This window comes from Cloeon dipterum, chromosome 4, assembly GCF_949628265.1.
Source record: "Cloeon dipterum chromosome 4, ieCloDipt1.1, whole genome shotgun sequence".
Taxonomy (NCBI): Eukaryota; Metazoa; Arthropoda; class Insecta; order Ephemeroptera; family Baetidae; genus Cloeon; species Cloeon dipterum.
Window position 1 is genome coordinate 19,446,579 of NC_088789.1, and position 22,668 is coordinate 19,469,246.

A 22,668-nucleotide genomic window follows, 5' to 3' on the forward strand; every position below is an offset into this window, starting at 1 on the left:
TATAGGGGAATTTTTAATTTTAAATGATTGAGATATTTTCAAATAAAATATAACTGTATATAAATCAAAATTAAAATGTTAAATATTCATAATTCATTTAAATTTATGTCTAAAATATATATAATGGTTTAATAAAACATACACTTCTTAATATGTATAGTTTCTCTTAATAATAAGGACGTTAGATGAGCTTTGCACTCCAATTCTCTTCCCGCCCACACATTGTGCAAACAAAACAAAACGTGTGCTCCGGCAATTTTGTTTCATACATCAGGTGGTGCTGAAAGCTTAATGAGAGGCTTGCTGGAAAACAATTTTCCCTGCTGCTCGCGTTATAGCTGCAAGGTGTGCGAGCGTATTCAGCGTCGAGCAAAGTGACGAGTAGCCGTGTTATTAAGTAAGGCAGCATTTGAAACGCTTGTTGATTTTTTTCCTTCGATTTCGCGTTCAACACTCTATGCTTTTCCCTCTCTGTTACATAGCAGAAGATCCTGCTCGCTGTGGGTGCTGTTTTTGCGGCGCGGCTCGAGGAGGCTCTCTTAATGACATAATTTTCGAGGCTTTTGAACTCTCACAGCACTGGAGAAGAGAGGTGCCGCCTTGTCAATACGACGGCCGAGCTACAAGATATTACCGACATTAAGTCTTATCTGAATTGCCTGGAAATTATTATAATGCCTTGTTGAAAGAGTATTTTGATGTATTTTGACCGGGGACATAGATTAAAGCTGCAGGAGAGAATAAAACGAGCGCTCGGGTGCTGAAAACCACGAGAGAGGAGCCCACTCTCGCCGTTTATCTTAAAAGGCTCGCGTGAAATTAAATAAATCGATGCCGGGCGACATTAAACTCGAAAGCGAAAATAAATATTTATGGTTATGTGCAATAAAGTATACAAGATGCAGTCTGAAACTGTTTTACAATTAATATAAATTTCCGACGCGAGGAATTTTATTCCTATCCCTTAATAAGGCATAAAATGTCCCACACTTTAAGAAATTGAATTTCTTTTTAGAATAAATGCATACAAATTAGTCAAGTTTATTTTCCATGACTGGATTTCTTGTTGTTGATACACATCTCATGGTGTTTCAGCAGACGCAGAGTTTAATTTTCGCCGCCGCACACATTCCGCGTGCAGGGCGTGTTTGCGAATCGAGAGGACGTCGTCGCGCGGTGATAAATGGGCGTTTTAAAATAATTTCGCATCTATCTCCGGCGCTGTCGCTCGGATGTCCATTAAAAGCGGCCAAAACGCAAACTTGTTCTCTTCTATCAATCGCTAAGTACAATTTTATGTTAATTTTATTGCGCGTAAACTTCTTTTATTGCGATATTTTATTATTTATATACGCGCTCATTATACGCACACACACTGACGGCTCCACATTATTTCCAAATCGAATAACGATCGCTTAGCCGCGCAGCCGATTCTTAAATTGACCGCCGCTGTATTTATTGTTCCCTTGTGTCGTACAAAGAAGAGAACGAAATAAAACGTTCGACCGCACGGCTAATTGTTCTTCGTCCATTGTATTGAAATAAAACTGGCAATAAAAGCGAGCTCCTCGGAATTATGCAGCTCCGAAACAACAGTTGCTGCCGCTGCAGACGGCGGGCACACTGTAAATTATATACCTTTGGCAAAAAGGTCAGCTTCCGATCGGACTTTGAAATTTTCCGTCCAAAGGGCGGGGCGTTTGAGCACAAGCCTGCATTTTTATTCTGGTCTTTTAACTTAATTTAAATATGAGTCGTATTATTCAAGACCTTTTTTAATTTCATTTATTCTGTTTGTGCGTTTTCGGATCCTGTAACAGGATTTTTCAATGGACGTGAAAAAATAATCGAATTTTATTTAAAATTGTCGGGTATTTTAATCGGTGAGTCTTAGCACAAAATATTATGTTTAATTATTTATTCTTTAGCTGGAAATTTGGTAAATTATTAGTTAGTTAACGTAAAAAATGTATTTATTTTGCCAAGTACAGTCACTAAAGCACGGCCGCATATTTTTTCAAGCAATAGAAATGTTTATTTAAAAAGACATAAGATGAAATTTGCTGAAAAAATAAAGAGGCTTTTGGTAGCATTTAAAACAGAAATATAGAACAAATATGAAGAGGAAAAATTAATTACAATAAGAACAAAGCAGAAAATTGGGATTGAAGTGGCGTCGTGATGGAATTTTAGCTCTCAACGGTGCTGATTTGACGAGTTGCATTTCAAAGAGAATTTCTAAATGTCTGAAATGGTTACTTTATTAATTAATTCTGAAATGTGAAAGAGTTATTGCTTTCATGTCATTGGGAAACTCATTCTTTTCTTTTATTTCCCTTATAAAGTAGATAATTGCTGAATCCAGGCACAAATATTGTTAAATTTTAAATTCAGGTTGGTTTAAAATTGAAAAACAATTACCTCAAAGAAAACACTGCTTAATTAATAACAGAATTAAATTCCATGATTTAGATCAACATTTTTAAAATAAAACATAATTAACAATTAAATATTACTGATTTTGTTGTAACTCTGGCGTAGAGCGAGCAGTGTGTTGACATTCTATTTACACAGCAATAAATCTAATTACGCGGAGAGAGCGCGAGCAGGAAAATGGCTGGCGAGAATCGAGTTGAAGTGATGTATGAGGGCCCTTTATTAAGGTGGCACTGATTGCTGACTTGGACTGTAATCACAGGTTGGGGGGTCCAGTGTTATTTTATACCGGGGGCGTGGCGCGACGCCACAAACACTGTGTAATTCTTTTGTATGATAACACACACACACACACACACGCTGCATGAATATGGGTATTTTTGAGGCATCCTGCGTTATTTATTAGCATACTGATTTTATAAACTCTCTCCGCATCTCTAAAGAGTAATTTATTGCTTTTCACGGGGCGCATGTTTATTTTTCGACTGACTGAGATGCATCGCGTATCGGTGAACGTCGCGGGAAATAATAATTCGAGGCTGGTAAATGCTTTGATTTATGCGAGTTTAATCCAGCTGATTGCATCTATCACCATGTGATCTGCATTTTGTTCTTCAAACATAGCATTTTCAAGACTTATTTGGAACACGCCTTTATTCAAAATAATTTTTACAATGAATGTGTCAGGTTTAAAAGTTTATACTTTAGTCAATCATATGTTAAGGCTGATTGATACAGGGAAACAACTGATTTTTTTGATATTATATATATTAGCATTTGATCAAATTTTTTCTGCAACGCCCAATAATTAAAACAGGACCTAGCTACATTTGAAATTCAGAAATTTGCCAATTTTCTCTAAAATTTCCAGAGATTGACCATATATTTTCTTGGCAAGGCTTTGATTCCTCTCGTCAAGTTCCAATCCTCTTTAAAAAAAGTTCAACATTTATTCTGTTTAAACAGTTTTGAGATAGTGTTGAGCACAAGAAATAAATTAAATTAATAGCTCTTTAACTGTTGTGGATTCTTGCATGTTTATACATAGTTAGAACAAAATAAATTATGTAAGATTTTTAAATTAAATATTGTTGGTAAAAATGAAGTTGATATTTCAATTTTATCCTCAAAAGAGAATTTATTTAATAAAGACTAGACTGGTATAAGAATTTTAAGAAATTAAAAAGGAAATTTTCCAAGATTGTATACGACGAAATATTTTCCTCATCCATCTAGAAATTTAGTTTCCTTTTTCATTTAAATATTCCTGATTTATTTTACTGCAAAATGGAAGCAAGAATAAACGAGCAAATGTATATTTACATGAAATACAAAAGAGAAAGAAAATGTCCTGTTGTATTGCGTGAAAATTTTTTCTTTGTTGTGCTTGCTTCTGTGTGCAAATAACGTAATTTTCGTATTCAGAAGGTCTGCATTCTTGGCTCGCAGGCCAGACGGTCGATTATATATTTTGTATATTTTATTTACCCAACCGGCCACATAGTAGTATTTTATTCATCGAGCAGATGCTGCCGGCGAGCACTTTTTGCCACTCCACCGAAAACACACACACTCGTCTTGCGCCCCCTTCCGATATTTCAGAGATAGGAATTATGCATGAGCAGATCGCGGAGGAAAAACTAATATTCCCGCTCGCTCATAATTCCGACATTTGTTACACACCAAGAGAGTGAGCTGCCGTTTGGTTATAATTGCGCCTCATTTGTCAGTGGCCGAAACATATAACTCACGTTCGCTACCTGCTGGAGAAGAAAAGTTCACAGCTCGCGCGTGCATTGTGAACGCGGTTGCGGCCGTGCCGAGGTGAAAAATGTGGCCCATCACCCAAATTGTGGACCATTAAAACGTCTGTTTTCTGGCGATCAAACCAAGGGCCCAGGATATTTCGATTGTGCTTTGTTTGTATCACCATAAAAAGGCAGCATTGATAGATAAGACTGGAAGGTACGCGTTTGATTGACCCTTTTTTTCTTGAATAGAAAATGGCTTTGTTAGCAGAATCAAGCTGCTATAGCTCTCCGCAATCAGGATATTTTTGTTTATTTAATTTGACGCAACTTAGAAAGAAAATTGAGGGTTTAATTATCGATTTTTGCATCTTTCCTCGCATGATTTATTAATATGGCGAGTCAAAAACTTTGTTATTTGTTTTAACAAGAGGAAGAATTCAGAGCATGAAGCGTAAAAATGGCTGGTGGCGCCAGCAGTCGGCAGTTGCGGTGAGAAATCACGGGGAGAAAATAAATGCAAACATTTAGATCAGCGTAAAAAAGTGGCTGCCTTCGAAAGAATGCGGCCCAAACTCACGTGCGCGACCTTCACACAAGAGTTCAAATCAGGAGAAGAGGCGCACACGTGAATAATTATTATCGAGTGTGGGCCCATGGGAATGCAATTGGCGCCATATCGACATCATTCCACGAATATCCGAGCGGCGGGCAGCGTCTGTCGGGCGCGGATCGGCCCAGCACCCAGCAGGGTTTCCGATAATTGGCCACCGCCGCCGCGTGTTCAAAGAGTTGCGCTGGCCGAACGAGGGGCGTGGCGCGTCCGCGTCGACACAGCCAGCACGCCGACGGGAAACGGAGAAACCGATCAATTATTTCGTTCGTTTCATATCAGCCGCCCGGCGCGGGAATAACTCATCGGCCGCCGACAGTTCGTTTGTTCAGCCGCGCCGCACTTGATTATGAATGTTTCAATTTCGCTAATGAGCCGCGCGGCCAATTATTATCGGGGCAAATATCGCTCTCAGCAGTCTCAGCGCTTCTAACCGCGTCCGCGTCTGCTTGTTAGGATTTAATGCGTGGCCAGCAGCGGCTAATGTCCAATTCTTTGATTGATTTTCTCTCTGTGCTCGCGGGTGAATCAGACCCTGTGCATCTCGCCATTTGGACATTCCTCTCAACAAGGTCATGCACTTTTATTTTATCGATTCTCTTGAGGAATTTTTAAAAGAATGATCATCAATTTGAATTATTAGAACTCCATTAAATTTTGGAGAATGATCACCTTGTTGTTTATTCATCTTAAAACAGTGATTCTTAAACAGTTATAATTTTCTGTATGTATAATAAATTCGAATTTACTCGCCCTTACAAGTTTGTCCAAATTATCAGCCCTTAAACGCTCCAAGACGAGTTTACTCTAGAAAAAATAGTCTTTCTTTTTAAAGAAACATTTTATTCATTGAACAACTTTTTAACCTTTTTAAATCCAGTTAATTCCGAAGTCGAATCAGCTGCCATACATTAAAAGCTCTAATCAACCATTTCTTCTGTTATAAAAGAAAAAATAAAGAACAATTCCTCTTCATTTTTTAAACTGAAAGGATTTTTCCGCGTTAGGAAAACAGTCGAAACTCATTAGCAGCATTCAAATTAATTGCCTCACTTTTCTAGCTTGGTTGCTCTGTCTAATTGAATGATGAACAAATTTGTCGACAGAATAAATTGAATTTTCCGAATTCCCCCTGCGCCACATAATCCTCTGGCCATGTTCCCGTCTCCACGAGGGTATTAATTTCAATTCGAACCTGATACTTTGTCTTAGATCGATATCAGGGGTCAGCAGTCGGAGGGAAAAGGATGCTGGCTGCCCATAAATGATGACGCTTTACGAGAGAGTGGCGAGATAGGCGCGCTTGCTCTCCCGTCTCGGTTACGTCACTGCCCGGGCCAGGTACAGGTACCCGACCTGAGTCAGTGGGGAGTCTTTGCTTAAACAAACACACACACACGCGCACATTAAAAAAGCAGCTCTACCTTTAGGCTGATACGGCCGTAAATCAAATTTTACAAGAGCCATCTGCATAGAGTTGGACCAACATCGTTTAAGAATCAATTTTGCTTTTCAGCCAACATGTGTAAATAAACGTTCGGGACGAGAATTATGCGAAAAACCACGTAATAAACGATGAAGATTTTATCTGCCAGCAATAAATTATGTACCGAATTCGCAATAAAAAGAGGGAATACGCGCCTCGCTCGATCCGCGGCAGTTTGTATTTTTTTATTTTATTTTTCCAACGGGGCAGCAACGTTTATGACCAATATTTCAGCGAGTTGCTCCACTTTCCGGCGAGGTGTGCGTGGATTCTTACATGCCTAATGAGTTTATTAGCTCCACTTGTCAGCATCGAAATTCGCGGCCGTAAAGTGTCGAGTTGATCGGTGCGTCCGACGCGCAGCAAGTCATATTAAAATAATATTTCCAAGCAGCCAGCCGACTCTTTTCCCCTTTAATTGGACATTAAAACGTACGCTGTACACTCAAAATGCGGAGTTCCCTGCGGCCTGCAGAGTTAGTCCCACCTTCGCCTTTTTCGCACGTGGGCGCAAACCGACGTGCCCACCCTCTCGATTTTTATTTTTACGGGCACAGCTCTACGTCTTGCTCCTGCTTAATGGACCACAAAGTATCACTCACAATCAGAGCTGTGAATTTTACACGACGATCCATATTTTCTAATGGCTATTAGAGCCTGACGGACCACACGTAAAAACTAATAAAATCTTTCTTAACATGATTTAGTCAAAAATTAATTATTCTCGATTTCTTTTAGTAAAATTTGTTAAAGACAGGATCCAAAATATTATTTACCACTCTGTTATTTTCCTTTTCTTTATATCAAAATGTATTGCAGGTGTTGCACTGATCTTTATTTGAAATTCCACGACTCCAAAACGCACTCTCAGTCGGGAAACGCGGCAAAGAGCGATTGCCGAAAACATAATTACAACGAGCAGTGTTCAGGGCTTCTGGAATTCAAGCGGCGCCGGTGCCTTCGTTCTTTGTGGCGACCGCCCAACTCTTAATTACAAGTAGCCCTTTTCTCTGCGCGGCTGCTTAATTAAATATTCAAATTGCTTTGGTCCCGGCCCTATTAGCCTTTTGGCAGATTGCGTTCCGCCGACCAAAACAAATAATAGAAAGAGCGGGCTGTACTCACCTCGACGTCCAGCTTCTTGAACTCAGGGTCGTCCTCGTCCACCTCGAAGTACAGCTCGGTGCTGGTGATGGAGACCATGCCGGCAGCAGTGATGCCGGGAGCAATCAATTTCGCCTTGGTGCTTATGTTGATGGGGCCTGTCAAAGGGCATTAAAACAGAATGATTTACACTCGGCGCAGATAAGCATCAAGAAATTGAAATTATTATTAAAAGTAACATTAGTTGCTGGGCTGAAAAATTGTCTCGAGCTATGAGAAAAAATGAAAAAATCTATATAACAATCAATACATTTAAATCTTAGAAGAGTTCAGGTTCAGAATGATTTAGTGCTTTTCAAATTATATAGCAAACAGTATGTAGGCCTTATTTAATTACTCAGACAGTTTGATTAATTTTTCTAAATTATTTTTAAAGCTGCAGTTACCACTATTTTTCTGCCGAGTTAGTTAATAAATTTCAATCTCATGGTTTGCACACAGGTGAAAAATCAACCACGCATGATTGGTTATTGAGCACAAATTTCTTTGATTTTATGTCAATATTTTGCTAACTAACAGAAAATAATCGTACCAGTGAGATCACAGTCCAGGTCTCTATCATCAGCAGCTAACTCCGAGTCATCAAGCAAGTCGGATGAGGTTAACGCTTGCTGCTGCGACCTGGAGACGGCGAGGTGAGCGTGGAACTCCTCCCTGGCTTGCAGAATCGCGTCTTCTGGGGCACCGTGCTCGATTGCAGCCTTGAGCGTGGCTTCAGGGTGGCTGGAGCCCAATGGGTTGTGCACCAGACGCTTTCTGCGCCTCGCGTCGTCCTCCCAAACGTCCAGCTTCCAATATTCATTTTGCCTGTGATTGAAAATTGAGAGGTTGGATAATTTCTCAAAGAGAAAAAGTGATGACGTTCCTCACGAAAAAACACACACTTAGCATGGAAACAAATTTCCATAGAAACCATTATTTGAAACCATGATAAAAAATTAAAACCTAACCAAAAGTTGACAAAATGTTACATTGTCTTGGATAAAATGCAAAAATAATGTGAATTCAACTCATTTTTCTCAGTTTTTCTACCTAGCTTGTTTCGGATCCATGAATCCCCAGGCGCCGTGCTTGTTGGACAAAATGTTGATGACCTTCTCTAGCAGCCTGCTGGCGATGACATTATCTCTGCGTCTGGCGGCAGTGATCAGGTGGTCGCACATTTTTTCCTCTTCGCGCCTGTCCACTTGCGTCTGAGCACATTGCGACTGAAAAACGAAAATTTAATTTTACATTGAATTAAAAAAATCTAAATAAGCTATACCTCAAAGTCAGCGTGTTTCAAGACATCGTCAGCACGCATCCTGTTGAGGATAAACTCGGCTTCGTTCGCCACACGGACAATGTGGTCCTTCATGGCGTGAGACAAGAGCCGACCCTCGTTGATGAGCTCGATGAAAGCCAGGCCGGCGTGTTTTTGAAGCGAGTTCTGCCATTCTTGCGAGCACAGAAGCATGACCAGCTCCACCACAGAGTTGCTGTTCTTGAAAGTCGTCAAACCTAAAAATAATAATAAAGTTAAATTAATACCGCAAAAATATATGTAATTTAAGTGGCTGAAAATATTGTCAGGAAAATTATTTAGAGTTGGAAGAGTAATATATTTAAAAATCACCTTTGCTTTAATTTAGAAAATTTAACTAATGGAAAGTGGCATAGCACATCAGTTTGACCTCTCGAAAAAATGCTCTTCGTCAATTTTTTAATTTATAAGAGTCTTATAGGAGTGTAAGATCATATATACCAAGTTAAAAAAAAATTGCATCAAAAACAAAAATGTTTTCAAAATTTATCAATCCTTCAAAATAATGTTAATTTATTCCAAAAACTGTTGAAAAAAATCTGGTTGTATTTGTAAAAAATGGAACGTTAGAAAATATAACAAGATATTTTATCTGAAATCTACCTTTTCCCTCCATGAGGAGCTCTTGGCCGTGCGAGCCGACGAGAGTCTTGGAGAGGAAGGGCGCAAAGTCGACCATGATCTCCCTGAGGAGGGGACAGACCGAGCTGAGCGCTGTCTCCAGCTTCTGCGTGAGACTGGCCTCCCTCGACGGCGTAGGCACTGGCAGGTTGTCTGTGTTGACCAGACTCTTGATGGGCAGCTCCTCGGGCCGCGCCGACGACGGCATCATGGACGCGTCCGGACTGTTGGGCACCACCCTGACCACTGAGATCTCAGCGGTCATCTTGTCCCCACGCTCACACACCGCCGGCTCTGTTAGCTCGTTAGAGTGCGAGAAGTTGTGCATGTTGTGGTGGTCCTCGCGGTTCAGCGCGTCGCTGTCCTCGTTCAGGTTCACGTCGGTCCAGCTCTCCTCCACCTGCTGCTGGCCGATTAGCTCCAGCGGCTGCGCTGGCGTCGTCAGCTCGGTCGGAATCTGCTCCGGCACGTTGCAGTTTGTCTCCTCAGCAGGGTCCACACTCTGCGAGGGATCAGGATTTATTTTGTCCGTTTTTTCGAAACAAAGGCAAGCTTAACTTATTTACATAGAGCAACACTAAGTTAATTACAAGATTCAAGGACTTCTCATTGTTATTTCTTGCAAAAATTAAATTAATTTACAGGACACGGATATTTTTGATGATTTTATAACACAAGCTTATGTATAGCGTGTATAGGAAAGGCACATTGTTCTGGCAGGTGTCTGACGATCTATAGATGAACTGTTTTTACTGATGAGACTTTCCCGCATATGCGGGCTGTACTGGCACTTTAATTTCCAGTTTGGAAATTATTAAGATTTCTTTAAATCGGTTTAAAGTAGTCGTATAACAAAAATTCGCACACGTTGAACTCATCTCGTCCAGTGGAACACCTTTTCGAATGACCAAAAAGTGGTAGGTCAAAGGTCAAGTTAACTAAAATAAAATTTTCGAAATTGAACTCTAATTTGAAAATAAATTTATTTAATTTTTAATTTTGATATTTTGCTATCTTGTTGGATTAGATCAAATCTGGAATATCGTTTATTTGTTAAAAACTAAAACAAAATTGGTGCTTTTTCGGATTTACAAAAAATGTTTATAAGCCCAAATCTTAGCTTCTAATTGTCAGATTTTCGAAAACCTTACACCGATAGACTAGCGTCAACTTGAATCTACCCTAGATAGCCTAAAAGTAGTAAAAGAGTGCCAACCCTTCAACCCCTTTTTTGTACCTTGAAAAATGTAAAATTTCAAAGCATTTTGTTGTTTGTACCTCAATGCGCAATGGAGTTAAGTGTTTATTCCCCTGAAATTACTTCTGTACATTATTGGAAGCTTTCAGATTACATGCCATTCAACCCTGTGGAAGTCATCAAGGCGCTCCGAAAACGCCCTGATGTTCCTGACAACCCTTAGGATTTAAAAAAAATTTATTCTGCGTGCTATTTTTATAAGTCATTTGGTTGGTATTTTTGGTCGTTCTTTTTTAATTCAGGACATTCTTCTATTTATTTGAAGATTATACAGTTCCAGGTTTAAATTATTGCTGATACGCATCAACTCCTAATTTCACTTAATGCAAAAAATAACGGGAGCAATGACAAATTTTAATTCAATGAGGAGTCCTTTGAAGACAGAAATTAGCTCCAGGCATACCTCGAATGGTTGAGACAGAGTACGAGGTCTCATTGGAGCATATCGCACGCTTTCTGGCAAGTCTACATCATACGTGTGAGCAATGGGAGCAATATGAGCAGATCCCGAACGCCCTCTAGCCTACAAGACCAATGCACCAAAGAGCGAAGATTGTTAGTAGGCTCACAGATGCTTTGTTAAATGAGAAAATATAACAAACAAGAAATATTGCACCAAGTCAAAAATTATTTTTAATGTAAAAAACAAGCAGATTATTTATGCAATCTTTAATAAGTGTTTTTATAATTGGTGCAATATATTGTTACAAAATGCCAGAAAAATTTACACATTGAAAGAAAAGCATGCAAGAAAGGAGAAGTTTTTTATGACAACAAACAAAAGCTTTTTACACTTTTAATTTGATTTTACCTTGATGGAGGAAGCAACTGACGACTCGTGATCTAGAACAGAAGAGTTGTTTTCATCGACCACGATGACTTCATATTCACTGTCTTCAGCGCAGTCCTCTCCGTGAATCGCTCCTGGAATAATTCAATTTTAAAACCTATGCACTCTTTGCAAACACGCAAAGACAACTTGCAAAAACGGCATCCATGCTTATATGGGTTGGCTCTTAAAATTTCCATGAAATGCATTAAAAAAACGGATAGTCAAAACGCTAAGAGTTTTCACACATTAATGTATATTTTCAATGTTTCTGAGTATAGCATGCAAAACTAGAGATAAATAATAATATAAATGCAGGGGGCATCGATTTTTCAGTAAAACGTATTTTAAAGTGGATTGATACATGCAATTAATTTGAATTCCTGACTATACTTAACAGATAATCATTGTTAGTTAGAATATTAATAATAAAACGGATTATTATATTCAATTTCAGAATTCAACAGATATCTCGGAATAAGTAACGATTTGTGAATGATTTTTCACTTAGCTTGATTTCAATTCCTCTAGTTGCGATATATTTAATGGTGCGTGGATTAGAAGCTAAATTTCCTCCTGGCGTGATAAATCGTGATATTCAATACGGAGACAGTGTTTGCCACTTGATCATTGAGCAAACTGATTAGTATGAAGCCGATTTTCTCAGAGAATTTTGCAGAACTTATCCACTTTAAAAAAAATATAGAGGAAAACACAACGAAAATGAATTTCCAACAGACGACCACACTGGAGTGAAAAAAACACATCTGTACACAGTTTCCCATGCTAGAAACGAGGAGATTCATGGTCTGAATGCTCAAGGGAGGGTCTAAATGCTCAGCAGACTGGAGAAAACCAATAAGAAGTCAAAACATCAAAATGCAAATATAAAGAGGAACAGATTTTTTTGCTATCAATTATTATGTATCCAGCTGTTGGTATTTTTACCTGTCCCGCGATTGTTGTTTCGATAAGTGTGCCGCATGTGAGGGGGCAGTTTTGTGTGGTTTCGCAGGTATTGTCTAGAATGGGAGCGGGACGGGGGCGGCTGGTGGGGGTGGGGATGAGGGGGCAGGAACTGGGGGTGGACGTGGTGCGACCACTGGGGGAAGAGGGGACGTCCCGAGCGCCCGCCGCACTCTGTCGCATTGTGGACACAACGTACACCAGTTTTAATAAAATGACATTGAGACCAAGAGATCGTTTTCGGTACACTGACGAGAGAAGAGCATAAAAATCTAACATACTCCAAGATCTATTAGTGAAAAGCTAAGATTATTGTTATCGAGACAGTTCAGGTTGTTTTATGAAACCACTGACTGATTTCTATAGTTAGTTAATGAGTTTTATTTTCCAAATCAAAACTCTATCTGCAACGTTGAAAATGTTACAACCAGCATGCTACATTTCGCAAATCAGCAGTCGACATGCTGTGTGTTAGGCCACAAAAGGAGCAGGCGAGTTTTGATTTAGAACCTTTTTATGGAGCGTGAGAGTGCGTACCGATCTCAGAAAAGGAGGGCTCACCTGGCGACGAGTGCGAGTGCAGGTGGTGCGAGCTGGTGCCGTTGCTTCGCAGGGGCGCCGGGCTTGGCGTCGGAGGAGTCGTAGGCGGCTCCAGGATGTCCCGGTACTTGGACACCATCAGCACCGAAATAAAGTAGACGATGGCCAATGAGAGGAACTGCGCTTGCTTCGTCTCCTCCTGCAATTTCGCTCGTCAGAAATGAGGGGAATCAAGACAACAGAGATACAATAATATATATAATCACAGCTCCAATATCTTTAATGGTTTCATTGAAGGTTGAAAATATCCCTCTGGTAAAATAAAACGGGAACAATTAATTGCAAACAAACTCCTCATTTAAAATAGCCTAAAATGAAAATAGAAGAGGAATTTCGCAATTCCCAAGAGACACTAAAAAAATAAAAAAGGGTCTAAATTGAGCCTTCAAAAATCCACCAAAATTAAATCAAAGCTGGCACGGCCTTCAAAGTTTCGACCCTACCACGTCTCTGTAAATGACTGCGCGCAGCCGGTTCACGTCCATGTCCTGCAGCAGCTTTTCAGGGTCCTTCACAGGACTGCCGACCGAGTTCAGACTCTCGGCCATGCTCTTGAAGGCGGAGATCTTTGGTGAGTTCTGACCGCGCACCAGTGAATGCAGGTGCGCCGTCTTGCTGCCAGCGGGCAGAGATGACGAGGACGCGTTGGCAATGCTTGGCCGGCTCCTCTCCTTGCACTCCAGGCAGTTCCTCACCGCACATGTGCAGACCTGGTAATTTAAATAGAGAGATAAATATGATTGTAACCTCAGTTAGAAAAAGTTTGATTGAAAATTTTGGTAAAATATTACATGGCTCAATTTGAATTTAAAAATGCATCAAGCTTGGCACGAAATTGGACTTCTTTAATGAAGTGTAAAGTGAATAATGACTGCAAAAGAAAAAAATGCTCTGTAGACATCATTTGTAAAATTGTTAAGGAAATTTAAAAACCAAAAAAACTAAAAAAAACTATGAAATATAATACACTAAGTACAAAATTCTCTATTTTATACTTTTGTACAAGATGGAAAATACAATCGAAATCCTTCGTTTTTTGAAAAAGGTTTTTTAACATACCAATCTGAGACACTGCCTGAGGATGCCACCGCTGGACATATTTTTCTCAGCCTCCAGCTCTCCAAAGTTAAGGGAGCTTGCGAAAATGAGCACGTCGGCCATGTTCACCAGCCTCTGCAGGAAGGACACCGCAACTTCGACAGGCATTCCTTGCGTCGGCTCAATCACATCCAGTTCACTCTGCACAAAGTCAAAAAAAATAGAGTCAGAAATCAAGTAGCTAATGGAGACTCACATTTGGTGAGGTTGCGGAAGCTAGCAGTGGCAAGAGGCCGCCGCAAGCGATTATCAAGTTGTCAGCCAGCTGTGAAATCAGGTGCACCGTATTGACCACAAAAATTGCGTTTTCGCCGCTATTGACAAAGTCCAGGACAGATTTGGTTGAGTGACTGGAAATGAAGAACAAAATATTATTGCTATTATTGTGCTCAAAATTAAATTAGAGAACTTGGCATAATTTTAAAATGAATTAAATTAGCATTATAAGTTAGGATACATTTTTTTAAACTCATTAAAATTGTGGTTGTTGATGAAATTTTTCAAACAAGACATCACCAAAACTACATTAAACTCATTTGATATTCAAATATTTTGGTAAAATTGTTTAATGTGAATTTTTGACAAATGTGGACTAATTCAATTCAAGAAATCTACGTTACCTTCTCCAAACTTGAATGTCAGTCTCCAGCGAGAAGAGCACATCCGACAAGAGCCGCTGATGGATGTACGACCACTTAAACTCAGGAATACGGAATGGAGGTCGGGTTGGTCCAGGACTAAACATCGTTCGGCCGCCTTGGCCCTTGTTCGAGCCGGTTGAGGATCCCGACTTTGAGCGCTTAGAATCTGAAAGCGCCACCCGCTGTTGAAGGATTTTGAAATAAAATAAGGCTGGGAATTCTTACCAAAGTGAACCGGATCGACCTGGGTGGCGGTCGACGAGCTGTGCGGGCGCTTCTGTGGAGAACGCTTCACCGATTCATCCTTGGCCGGCTCGTCGATGCTCAGCACACTGACCAACTCCTTTTCTGGCGTTTCGTTTTGATTCTCCTCCACTGACGGCTCCTTCTGCAGCACTACTGTTTTTGGCGGCAAAACAAGATCACTATTGGGTGAGGGTAAACTGGGCACCACCGCGTCCTGGTTATTACACGTATCACAGCTGGGATCATCAGAATTTGGCACTTGGTTCGACTCAGGCAACGGTGTAGGTGAAGTGGGAACCTCCCCTGCGTCCTCGGCAGGTGGCTCTGCACTCGGGGGCGGTGACGAGCTCTCTGGGGATGGTGTCGTAGTCAATTCTTCTTCCACCTTTTCAGGTTCAGCAGGCTCTGGTGTCTCTGCTGCTTCTGCTTTGGTTTCCTCTGCTTCTTTAATTATTACTTCTGGCTCTTTAATTTCTTCCTCTTCCTTCTTTTCTTCAAGGGTGGTCTCAGGTTCTTGAACTTCTGTCTTTTCCTTAGGTTCCTTGACTTCTGTTTGCACCTCTGGTTCCTCGATTTTTGGATTTTCCTTCAGCTCTCCAATCGCATCTTCAAAACTTTCACTTGTCTCAATTTTCTCCTCCTTTCCAATTGAGACTTCATCCTCCTTTTCAACAGTCTTTTCGACATCCACACTCTCAGGAATTTCCTCCTTTATACTCGAAGACTCAGCACCATCCTCTACCTTCTCGAGACTTTCCTTGACCTTCTCTAGACCTTCTTCAACCGTCTCGGAGACCTCTTCAACCTTCTCAGAACCCTCTTCAACCTTCTCAGAACCCTCTTCAACCTTCTCGGGACCCTCTTCAACCTTCTCAGGACCCTCTTCAACCTTCTCGGGACCTTCTTCAGACTTTTCGGGACTTTCCTCGGCCTTCATGGGGCTCTCCTCTGTCTCTGTCTCGGTCGAGGGCGTGCCGGGCTCCTTCTGCGGCGACTGGCTGCTCACCGGCGACTCGGACGACTTCTCTCCGCTGCCGATGAGCGACTCGGTGCTGGTGCCTCCACCTAGAACCTCCTCCTTCGCTTCGGCCCCCTCGCCGGGCTTGACAAAATCGATTGGGAAGTCACTCTGCTTGTCGTCGATGATTTTCATGGCCTGCTGTTGGTATTTGGCCAGGTCGTCAGCGTTCTCGCCCAGGTCACAGTGGCACTCCTGTGACGGGTCTGGCTCCTGCTGCTGCTCTTTGTCCTGATCGATTGCACGCGTCTCGTCGGGCAGCGACGGTGAGCTCTGGTAGCCGTTGACTGCCTGCTGCTCCCATCCAGAGATGGTGCTGATCGGACGCATCTGCCGCACGGCTGGGTCGGTGATGTTGTCCGATCGCTGCCGCTCATAGTGCTCGTACATTTGCGCGAACTGCAGCTTGAACTCTTCATAGGAGACTTTCGAGTGAACGATGGCAAGCGTGTCAACCCACACTCGCCAGCCACCGTACTCGTGCTTTATCGCGTGGTGCAGCAGCATGCGGAACAGCGAGTACACCATGTCAGACACTTTCTGCTCCTCAGTGTTCTTCGGGTGGATGTACGCCATGGCAATCAGCCATTCCTGTGTGAAAAAAAAGTATGGGTTTTAACTGGATACTGATCATAGCTAATCTGTTTTTATTTGTTATCATTTTTTAATCAGAAATGACCTTAAGCATGAAACCCTCCTTGAGATTTGTGGGAATTTGAAGATAATGTTCAAAATTTAAAATAATCCATTTGAAAATGCAGTTTATCTCAATTTGTATTAAATTTTGGTAATAAACAACAATTAATGAGACAAATCAAGCGGCGGGTCATTTTTGATATTTTCAGAAAAACCTCAAATTTTTCCTTAATTTTGTTTCATAGTTATAAGGCTTTATATAACTATTATCACATTCTGAAAATCAATTTATTTCCTATTTTTACATGTTTCTCAAATTTTGTGTAAGATAGATAGCAAAAAATCATTTAAAAAATGTATTAATCGTCCGCACTTCACCGAACACCGATTCTTATATTAATTGTGCTCTGTTAGCCTTACCTGCCACACTGACATCTGCAGCACAGTTCGTCGATTCTCTCGGTTGTTGTTGCAGAGCAGAGTCATGTCTGAGAGGAACAACTTTTTCACGTCCTGCAGGTTCTCCGTCTGCTTTGACTGTCTTATCAGGGTAGCTACAACTTTCAAGATCACTGCAAAAATTTTGCTCAGTTAGGTTTTGAATTCAACAGAGGGGAAAATATTACTTGGATTTTCTAGTCTGTAGTGCGATTCTGGTTCGGGGTGACGGGTGTAAAGAATTTGCTGGCTAATGTGCTCCGTCAGTATCTAGAATTATTGCGAGTTATTTTGTAACACTAAGAGACAGAGGAAAAGTTTACCTCGTAGAGCACATTATAAGTTGGTAATGTTAAAGTCTCTTCATTTAGTAGCAGTCTTTCGGCAAGCAGTGTGTATAAATTGTGAGGGCTCATCACATCGTATTTTCTCCTGCAGTGATTAATCAGCTCAGAGGCAGTCTTAAAAGCAAAACTTTCTCATACTTATGCGTGCTTCTGCTGAGGAAAAATCCGAGCAGCTTCAGTGACTGGAGGCGTATCAACTGACTCTCGGAAGCCAGCAGTTTGAAAACTGTGCGCACTCCCTGCTTCACGTCAAAGGCTGGCACCATCGAGGAAGGGTGCTCCGACATCAGGGAAATCAGCATTTGCAGCACGTCGTGTAAATTCTCATCCTGGGAAATCAATTATTACTATCAAAGCTGCAGTGGCGATCGCAGCGTTGCGGTCTACCTCGTGCATTGTGGTCAGATAGTTCAGGATGCTCTGCAGCTCGTCGTCTTTCACGCCGTTGCCGATCATGATCAGCTGCTTCAGGAAGAGCAGAATGTACGCTCTGATGGCCAAAATGTCCTTTTGCTGCGGACGAGGACCATCTGCAATCGAAAAAAATGTTCCGTTAGCAGCAGTCAAAGTGAAAAATTGTTTGAGGACATGGAAAGAAACGGCGGTTCTTGAGTAATTAAATTTTGGCATATAATAAATCAATTTCCGATTTTTTTCTCTTTTGAGATTGGCGACAACCTTTAAGCAAATAACTCCACGTTCCAAAAACATCGTGAACGAATATAATGGGCTCACGGGCCTCAGTGGAGGAAATCCATTGCAGAGAAATAAAGGACTAGCTCGTGTTACTGCCCACGCACCAGGGTCTTCTTATTGAAACGCTAGACATTCGCCCCGTGAAATTATTTCACACATGCTGGAAAGGTTCAAGCCAGCAAGTAGCGAGTCGGAGAGCTTTCGCAATCCTCCCAAATTGGAATCGTCATTGCCATGCCATGCAAGAGAATCAAATTTAGGCATATTTAAACCCGCTCTCGACCCTTAACAAAGCTCAAATTCTCACATAGCATGCGCTTGAACAATGCGAGCCAACGGCTTTGCTTCACAAGTATTATAGACACGATTTTGGATGGTTTTTGGCTGTGTTAGAAGGTTTCTAGCCCAGAAAAACTCATCTAAAATTCCATATAACAATAAAAAATCTTTCATTTCCAAGATTGAAAGAAAAAGGAAGAGAAACTTTTCAGGAGGGTTATAATTACCAAGGCCTTTGGGGGTGATGCCGCTTTTGGCTCTGGGGTTGACCACCCAGTAGTAGTACTTTAAGGTGTGCATGGTTTGCAGGACGGTTGAGACGCGGCGCACGTTCGAGTAGATCTGCGTGTCGGCGAGGAACTCGGTGGCCAGGTACGAGTAGAGTCGAGTTTGCACAGGCACCGGTGTGTAGATCCAGAGGGCAGGGTTGAAGAGCACGTGGTCCAGCAGCTGCCACGTGAGGAACGAGAAGCAAAACAACTGCGTGGCAATAGCTTGCAAGTGTCCACTGGCTAGATTTAATGGGACTAACTACTGGTAACCAACTGAACGTGTTGAAGTGCAAATCATTGAACCAAAAAGGCGTGTTTTCCGCCCAACTCAGAATTCCGGGCATGCTTTTGAAGCGTTTTTGGACGTGCACAGCATAAGTGAAAAATTGGACACCACCGCAGCTCGGAGTAGAATCGACTCACCTGTTTGAGCATCAACTCACTGTGCCCCGAGAGGCAGGTGACCAGGTGCTTGGTGAGCGCCAGGAATGAGCTCAGCACCTCGTTGGTCAGGTGCTCACGCGACGCCTTCTGCAGCATGAAGCTGATCACCAGGAAGCCGCGGTTCTGGATCATGTGCTGCTGGACGGTCTGCGACGTTTCCACCAAGTGACAGATGAAGCCGAGCAGTTTAGCACTGAAATTTTTTATTCGTTCCAATTCAGCACCGTCAGAAATCACAAAAGGGTCTTTCCACGAAACAAATTGTTAATAATTTATGTAGAACGGACCCAATAGTGATTTTCAGATATTTTTTAGGTTATAAAAGGTGTCCGCTGATAAAATTTTTAATATACTTTTCAGAGTACCAGAATTTTCAGAATTAAAAAAAAAAATACCTGGCTATATCTGGGCTCTTTATGGAGATAAACCAAAAAGATTTTCACCATACTATGCAACTTTTTAGTCCCAACCATTTCGTTGTTGACACTAAAAACTGTCAAAATCGTCTAAAAATATACTATTCTCAAAATTTAAATTTTCGACGACAAAATTTAAAACAAAGAAGGCAAAACCTTTTTCAATTTTTTGTCGTATAGGGTAATTAGAAGCCCTATAGGCCTGGATAAATTCGCAATAGCGTTTTTCGTCGGTCTCTGCCTCTCACATTGGAAAACACGATAATTTTCCACATGAAGAATCCTTTTGATTGCTTATCTCGGCTTCCACTTGTCACAAATACGACCAACTGTTGGATTTGTCTTCTCAACCCTGATAGGCTGTGGTTTTATGGGATGCCAACCATCGACCCCCTTTCAAACCGTTTTGGTTTCTATGAAGTTCTATAGATTTTGGGACTGTCAAGTCAACTTAATTTCGAGTTTTGAACTTTTTGAAGAAGCAAGTTAAATTTGAATTATGTGTGACTAAGATTTTCAACATATCTTATAAAAATAAATCAAAGCGAATATAAAAATTGCAGTTGCGCGTAGGGCATTGATAAATACTGTCTCAACTAATTAGAAACAAGCAGGCAGAGTGCACTCAAAGAACATTGTAGTGTGCCAGCACAGCATCTTCCTCCTTTCCGCGCATCACTTACCACAAATTAGGGTCTTTCTTGCATTCAGCTGAATTGGGCCCTCCGTCATAGGGAAGATCGAGCTGAGAGAAGAGCGGAAACAGTACTTGAATGCCGCCTATGGAGTTGAGGGTGCTGTGAATGGAATGTGTGACGACCGCTTTGACATCCTGCGAACACACACACACAGCCACAAGTAATGACGATTCATTAGCACAGTGATTTTCTCGACGGGTCCTCAAAGAAAATTACGCCAGATTGTATGTAACGTACCTGTAGCATAAGGGCGTGTGGCGTGTGAACAAAATAAGCTGGGTTGCCCTTTGGCGCCGACTGCAGGCAGAGCTGGCTGTCCGTCGCCACTGGGTTGTACATGAAAACTATTGCGCTCGATAGCTTGCCGTCGTAAAGAACCTGTGAGACGAGGTAATCGAATCAATATTGAAATTTAAGAGAAAATGAGCGACGCTGCTACATCAAAGTGCAATTGCCTAGAAGGAATAAATTAAAAAAAAAACGTAAAACACTTAATATATAGACAGGAAAAAATGATACATGGAATTGGGTATTTAATTTCTCAAAAAATGACAGGAAATAAGTACATTTTGTCTAGCTCAAGCCAGTTTTTGATAAAATTTCAAGTTTGCACGTAGGAAAAGTAGGAAAAATATAAAAAACACTTCAACACAAACATGTAAATTTCAATTTTCCGATTTCTCGTACAGGGGAATTTATGAAATAAAGACTTGGAAATACATCTTGGGAAAATTCGAACAACACTTAGGTTTATTTTCTTTCGTTATCAACTTAAAAAAACATGAAGTTTTATTAAAAAATCCATTGATATCGTTAAAATCAATTAAAAATTGTATTAAAATAGAAATGACTGAATTTTGTTTTCGGAAAGTGCGAATACCAAGTTGAAATTGTGGGTAAAAACGCTGCCTAAAAGTAAAACAAACAGTTTAAAATTCACAAGTAAAGTGAAAAATATAAAAATGAAACAAAATCTTACAGTGAAAAGGTTGAACTCAGGAGTCATGCTTGCAGCACTATCTACAGAAATCTCATCGTCCAAACTCACCCTTTTGTGATTGTCTGGGAGGTTTAAATAGCATTCGTTGTCAAACCTGAACTGGCTCTGCAACAGAGGGAAGCAGTTCTTATGTGCATACCGAGAGCTGAGGATTAATCCCGAAGGCTTACTTTGTAGCCGGGTCCAAGCCGATGCATGGCGCACACCTGGTGCGTGGTCAAAGCCTCCCCGAAAAGGTAGATGGCCGACATCTGACCGCAAAACACACGTTCCTCGTCCAGCTCTGGCGTCGCACCGATGTAGCACTTGTCGAAAGGCTGCAATTGTGATTGCATTCAAGCAAAAAGTTAATATTTTCTTTGCTGATAAAATTTTTTTAAGTTTAAATAGTCCTTCAAACGTCATTTTGTGCAAACATAAATCTTTAAAATTGAGTGACAAGAAAAATATGGATTAACTAGTAACAATTAACGTAGGATAAAATTTTGCATTCAATTCACCAGTTGTGAAAATCATTAGTATTCGGAGCCACCAATAGAGGACATCATCGTTCATTTAAAATTTTCTAGTACTTTCACAGCGATTTCAGATTTTTATTCTGCGTGTAAAAATTTTAATTTGGGTTTCAACAAATGAGATATGTAATTGAGCATTAAATGAGGCTCCAAAATCTATTAAATGCCAAAAATTCTTGTTGGTTTATATTCAAAATTAAATTAAAGTAGCAAAAGCACACTAAATGAAGAAAAATCAAGTTAAAGACGACTTAATGTTTAAAAATACACAATTCTACAAGATTTAACTATACACGTTTACTGTTTCCCGAAAAGAGGGAGAGAAAACACCTAAATAAAGGGTCAGTAGCTGTTCCAGCCTCATGGTTACAACCGAGTTTTATCTTTATTTTTATTTCTCACTCACCTCGTTTGTAGACACGAACCACGCCATTTCGGTGCTGGACGCTAGCTGGCCGTTGACGAAGCACTTGATTTCACTCTTTGTCCAGCGGTTGTAAATGTACACGACGGCGATCATGTACCACTGCAATCACGATGAAATATGCACGAGATTAACGATTCAATTCTCCACTCACAAAAGGCAATGAATTTACTGCCATTGTTTAGCAGAATGTAAAACTCAAATGCATTCTATCGCTGTGCCGCGCTGCAGTATTTCCAACGCGCTTTGTTGAATTTTCCGTGCCAGCGGAGCAGCGCGGTGTTAAAAAACGAATCAACACGTGGAATTCTCACCTTTCTGGGTTGGAACTCGTACTTGACGCAGTGCTGGAAGCCCTTACCCTTTACTTTCATCGACGTGAGCACTAAACAGTTGCCTACAAAGTGGGCCGAGTAACCCACGCCCTTGCTGTTTTTAAAGCTGGAAAAGGAAAAAAAGTTGTGTTAGACAAGAAG

General features: G+C 40.9%; 1 protein-coding gene across 2 annotated transcripts in view; it reads right to left on the bottom strand.

Moving 5' to 3' along the window:
* rg (rugose) overlaps positions 1-22,668 on the bottom strand; it is a 162,693-nt gene that overhangs the window by 55,246 nt on the left and 84,779 nt on the right. The window contains exons 7-33 of one of the 2 annotated variants that reach the window (XM_065491093.1): positions 22,507-22,633; positions 22,175-22,294; positions 21,424-21,570; positions 21,302-21,358; positions 20,491-20,631; positions 20,239-20,387; positions 19,119-19,332; positions 18,651-18,873; positions 17,836-17,978; positions 17,587-17,777; positions 17,425-17,533; positions 17,290-17,371; positions 17,084-17,235; positions 14,989-16,618; positions 14,743-14,929; positions 14,319-14,472; positions 14,084-14,263; positions 13,468-13,734; positions 12,986-13,163; positions 12,407-12,598; positions 11,441-11,553; positions 11,033-11,152; positions 9,354-9,873; positions 8,712-8,947; positions 8,480-8,655; positions 7,980-8,254; positions 7,409-7,545 (exon numbers count right to left, since the gene is read on the bottom strand). In XM_065491093.1, the coding sequence (XP_065347165.1) occupies positions 7,409-7,545; positions 7,980-8,254; positions 8,480-8,655; positions 8,712-8,947; positions 9,354-9,873; positions 11,033-11,152; positions 11,441-11,553; positions 12,407-12,598; positions 12,986-13,163; positions 13,468-13,734; positions 14,084-14,263; positions 14,319-14,472; positions 14,743-14,929; positions 14,989-16,618; positions 17,084-17,235; positions 17,290-17,371; positions 17,425-17,533; positions 17,587-17,777; positions 17,836-17,978; positions 18,651-18,873; positions 19,119-19,332; positions 20,239-20,387; positions 20,491-20,631; positions 21,302-21,358; positions 21,424-21,570; positions 22,175-22,294; positions 22,507-22,633 (6,220 nt within the window). Of the gene's footprint in view, positions 1-7,408; positions 7,546-7,979; positions 8,255-8,479; positions 8,656-8,711; positions 8,948-9,353; positions 9,874-11,032; positions 11,153-11,440; positions 11,554-12,406; positions 12,599-12,985; positions 13,164-13,467; positions 13,735-14,083; positions 14,264-14,318; positions 14,473-14,742; positions 14,930-14,988; positions 16,619-17,083; positions 17,236-17,289; positions 17,372-17,424; positions 17,534-17,586; positions 17,778-17,835; positions 17,979-18,650; positions 18,904-19,118; positions 19,333-20,238; positions 20,388-20,490; positions 20,632-21,232; positions 21,359-21,423; positions 21,571-22,174; positions 22,295-22,506; positions 22,634-22,668 lie in introns of both variants that reach the window. The other variant, XM_065491092.1, reaches the window with a different exon arrangement.